The sequence below is a fragment of the Penaeus japonicus genome, unplaced genomic scaffold, assembly GCF_977035675.1.
Source record: "Penaeus japonicus unplaced genomic scaffold, GWHDUDI00000001_assembly GWHDUDI00000009, whole genome shotgun sequence".
Classification (NCBI taxonomy): domain Eukaryota; kingdom Metazoa; phylum Arthropoda; class Malacostraca; order Decapoda; family Penaeidae; genus Penaeus; species Penaeus japonicus.
In genome coordinates, this window is record NW_028234411.1 from 29,087,063 (window position 1) to 29,092,062 (window position 5,000).

General features: G+C 37.3%; 1 protein-coding gene across 7 annotated transcripts in view; it reads left to right on the top strand.

Annotated features, from left to right (window-relative positions):
- The window catches only part of LOC122261259 (SH3KBP1-binding protein 1), a 22,991-nt gene that overhangs the window by 6,213 nt on the left and 11,778 nt on the right, over positions 1–5,000 (top strand). For 4 of the 7 annotated variants that reach the window (XM_043028777.2, XM_043028778.2, XM_043028780.2 and 1 more), the window contains exons 6-9: positions 743–836; positions 1,306–1,320; positions 1,510–1,706; positions 4,166–4,369. In XM_043028777.2, the coding sequence (XP_042884711.1) occupies positions 743–836; positions 1,306–1,320; positions 1,510–1,706; positions 4,166–4,369 (510 nt within the window). The remainder of the gene's footprint in view (positions 1–742; positions 837–1,305; positions 1,321–1,509; positions 1,707–4,165; positions 4,370–5,000) is intronic. The other 3 variants (XM_043028779.2, XM_043028781.2, XM_086539911.1) reach the window with 1 other exon arrangement.

A 5,000-nucleotide genomic window follows, 5' to 3' on the forward strand; every position in this document is an offset into this window, starting at 1 on the left:
CTCTTTCTTTCTCTCTCTTTCTTTCTCTCTCTTTCTCTTTCTTTCTCTCTTTCTCTTTCTTTCTCTCTTTCTTTCTCTTTCTTTCTCTCTCTTTCTTTCTCTCTTTCTTTCTCTCTTTTTCTCTCTCTCTCTTCCTCTTTCTCCTTTTTCTCTCTTTTTCTCTCTCTTTCTCTCTCTCTCTTTCTTTCTCTCTTTCTCTCTCTCTTTTTTCTCTCTCTTTTCTCTCTCTCTTTTCTCTCTCTCTCTCTCCTCTCTCTCTCTCTCTCTCTCTCTCTCTCTCTCTCTCTCTCTCTCTCTCTCTCTCTCTCTCTCTCTCTCTCTCTCTCTCTCTCTCTCTCTCTCTCTCTCTCTCTCTCTCTCTCTCTCTCTCTCTCTCTCTCTCTCTCTCTCTCTCCTTCCTTGAATTTGTTATTATCTATGTTTTTTCTTTTGCATTGGATTGACTATAATGAAAGCAATCTTTCATTTTTATTATGATAAGGTTTATTTTAATACTTGTAAAGCATGCAGTATGGTTAATGTATGTCAAAATTATTTTGCACCAAGTAAGTAGGAATGAAAGCTTCATTTGATATAGTATACAATTATTATACCCTATTTCAGTTGTGTGGCTTTCAGTAAACTGTTCAGGTTCTTAGATATAAGCACTCAAGGGTTTTACCTTTGCCCTTGTACACTTTATGGGATGCAGCAATGTAGGGAAAGAGGGTAATATAATTGTGGAAGGACTTTCAATCCCCAGGTTCTAGTTGGGTTGACCCCCTCCGCGTGCGCATGGTCAAAGCCCACCACAACTGGATTCTTGTCGCATACGCACATTTCGTTACCTGTTACAGGTGAGAAACTTTAAAAGTTTTTTGTGGAGAACAGGTTTGATTTCCACATATAATAGAAATGCTTCCTCTTCCTTAGTTTTTTCTTTTTCATTTTTTTTCTTTTCTTTGAGGTCAAATATTGGCTTTTTTCCATCCTGTCCTCCAGCTTAATTTAAGGCTGTGATTATGCTACATATCTGATAGAATGTAAAATTTATTAAAGAAAGAGAAACATGTTTCATCACAGTGAGTGTTTTTGTAAACAAATATTCTTTTAGCATGTTTCTCAACATGTGTGTTATATGTTATATTCTTTAGAAATATTTTTGTTTTTTTATTCTTATTTTTCTATTTTATTTATTATAAGAAGTGCTAATCTACTTTTTTTTTGTCTTCCAAAATTGTTAATATCTAATAATAAAATTGTCAAGATCTTTTTCATATTTATGTTTTTATGTATTAATCTTCTTATTACATGCTAACATTAAAGTGCTGTCAATCGCTGGTGAGTGTGTGAACATATAACAGTTTCCCAATATGTTAAAAAAAAAAGTATAGGAATTTTCATGCTACAATTTTTGTGTCTTTTTTTTCCTTTATTTAATACATATGAGGATTATAAAAAAAGAAAAATGTATGGAAATATTTTCTGAGCCGTTGATTTGGATTGAGCTAATATTTCCCCGGATTCCAGGAACAAAGATAGCACAGGCTGGCAACTTGCTTTCACATCCCCACACATTGACCAGCTGATCGAGCGAGCAGCTTTGAATGCCAAGCTGTCTCCACCCAGCCAGGGGGGCGAGGCTGGCCAGAAAATGCTTGCCATTTCCTACACATCACACATAAGGTTGTGGGGCATATCAGAGGATGGGACACGTAATGACATAGGTGAGTTTTTATGCTTTTATTTATTTTGGGAATGCCTTTTCTTATATGGGTAGAGGTTGAAATATAGCTCAGTCAGACTGTGGTTGATACACTTTAATCATCTGACTCTATCTATTCATTCTTCATTTCACATTCAGAAAATCTTAAGTGCATGTTTGGTTAGGTTAGATTAACTCATTGTAGATGTGTGGCATGACATACATGAAGGCTATGCTTAACCCATTCGCGCCGGTTGACGTGCTGACACGTGGTCGAAAAAAGCCCCGGACCCGGGTGACGTCCTGGCACGTGCTACATTTTCGGCCCGCGCGCCGGGAGGCCAGTAGCGACGTGCTGAAACGTCCGCATTAGAATGATAGATTATTCTTAGTACAATTCGATTTTCATACTTGATTTGTCTTAGCTACTTTAGTTTATCCTTCTAAATAGTAGAAAATGGGATATAACGTAATATGAATGACGTCTCAGGTACATACGTAATCTTGATTACGGCATGGTGATTTCTGTTTCTGATTTGTTGAATATGATGATCTGAGTCGAAAGACTATCGTAAAATCAATTGTAATTGGCCGAGGAATAAAAAAAAAAAAAAAAAAAAATTATATAACATCTTTTTGTTGCCCCACTAAAAGAAAATGACACTTGAAAAAACATTGCTGTTACTTGCATTCACTTGTATGCACATGTATGGTTGTTCATATTCTCTTTCTTTTCGTTTAGGAAGAAAAAAAAAAAATTGAAAAAAAAACTATGTTTGTTACCTCACTAGAAGAATGCTTCCACTTCCCATTGGTATTACAACATAGGAGTAAAGAATATGGAAAAAGTTCAATAGAATAACACTAAAAAAACAGTGCTATAACATCTTTTTCGACTGATATACATCCTCTGAACATAGCACTACTTTCTACACATGATTACACTTTAGACGCAATCACGCAAACCATAAGGATAGGGTGGGTGAAAAACGCTCTGCGAGCGTCAGAGCGACCGCGCGCAGCGGGAAAACACCCCGGCACGAACGGTTGCGCGCTTGAAATCTTCCCGGTGTTATCGGGAGTAGGCGAAATTCCGCCCCGGCGTGAATGGGTTAACCAATTCACGACGGGACGTATTTTTGCCTACTCCCGCTTCTCCATCCTTTTGATTTCTAGTTGGTGCCCATGGGGTCAGAAATATCTTGTCTTGAAGGCCTCAGGCCCTTGTCCACAATGGATTCAGCTTCCTACACTTCTATTTTCATGCAATATAAGGCTAAGAATCAACTCAATCATCAGATATTCAGTACATAGGATCTCTCTCCCCATGAGCAGACTGTTCCATTTTCACTAATCAAATTCATTATGACTTGTTAATTAATTATTTTTTGATGGATATGGTATTGAAAGAAATCTCTCAAAATTGCTGGTATGTTGAAAGTGTAGTTTTTATTTCAGTATTCCATACAAGCACTAAAGACCTGTTTTACCTTTATTTTATATTCTTTATTTATTCATTTGTTTTACTTTTTCATTTCATGTTTATATATGTATAAACCCTTGCATTAGTCTCATGCTGAATGAGGATTCAAACCATACAATTTTAAACTGCTAGAAGGAGCATTTTGGGTTTCCTTACAGTGCATTGGATGCTGCACATCACTTATACCACACCCATCCCTAACCTACACCCAAACTTGTTTCTTTAAATCTGAATATTATTTTTACTGTTCTTGAAAATTGTATGATACAATATGTTTTTATATTTTTTTTTATTAATAAAGGCTACAAGTGTTATATGAGGTATTGGTTGATAGGAGACTTGTAGTAACTTTTCTGTCTGACAGATGCTTTCAGTCTGAGAGTGTTTGTTCAATATCAGGTTTTAAATATTCTTTTCCACAATCCTCCCTTTCCCTGGCAATGCATTCACCAACCGATTAGCATCATTTGAAAGCCCTAACTATAAGTATGAGCAATAGTTTCACTTTTATTTCTCTTTTTCATTTAAGTTTTTGTTTTAAAGTGCTTGTAACTTCAATCTTTTTATTATCATTATTTAGCATGGGATCATGTCTGATTGTTAGTATACCTGTTAGTTTTTGCAAAGACATTTTTACTTTAATTCTCTAAAATGCAATAATCCACTTATTCATGATGTTTTTGGTATTTATTCAGAAAAGATCTGTATTGCTGATACTAACAATTTTCTTAGTAATGGATTGCTTGGGATTTATACTTATCATTCACTGAAACCATCAAAATGAGGATATTGATGGTAATTAGAGCTGTATGTCATCATGTTAGGGCTGGTAGAAGAGGTGGGCCAGCCTCATATGTATATGCTGCAACAGATGGTTTCTGTAGCATTAGCAGTGTGGACCTTTTCTGAAAAAATACCCAAATTGTATATGGTATTAGTCATCATGGTAATACCCAATAATATGTAATTATAACAACTCCCTATCCATCCACCCACAGGCACATTTAACCTTGGAGTACCCGTGGAGTATCTGTTCTTTATCGGGTCGCAGCTGGTGGCGCTATCGTCAGTGGGGAAGATCGGGGTATGGCACGCCATGACCCAGCACTGGCAGATCCAGGAGGTCTTACCCATTGCCTCCTTCGACACAGCCGGGTCCTTCCTCCTTCTGGGCTGCACCAATGGATCCATCTATTATATAGGTACTAAAATGCTCTTGGGAGGTTGAGGGTTTGAGGGGGGTGCGCTTGTGAATGATTTAGAGATGGGTTGGATGGGTGGATGGGGGTGGGGGGTAGGTTAAGGAGCATTAACCCATCTACAATGTGCCCCTGTGCCAGAAGGGATGCCTTTTACTGTGGCATTAACAGTCATAAGCACAAGTGGCCTTCCTCTTCCCTACCCCTTGATGTTATCTTCATTGCGGATGGTTATTTGTTTCATATTTGTTCATGACAGTACACAAATGTGTAAAAATAAAGTTGCTTTTTGTCCTCCCCTTAAAACAGCAATACTTCTATCACTCTGATTATAAAGAAAAAAAATGAGCTGATATGGGCCTTGAACTACAATTTTAGTGAACTGCAGAATTGATAGAGCCTGTGATATGACAGATATAAGTCTCCAAATGCAGTAAAACACAAAAAAAAATAAAACACAAAAACGGTTCTAGCTGTACAATGAGTGACTAAAAGGGAGTGGGAAAAGTCAAGGTATGTTGCTGAAGCTGCCTCACTGAAATAAAACCCATCCTGGGGCCTGGGTAAGCAAATCTATCCCCCGTCAGCAACGGGTTAAATAAGGAATGGGCATTGGTAGATATATCTATGTATG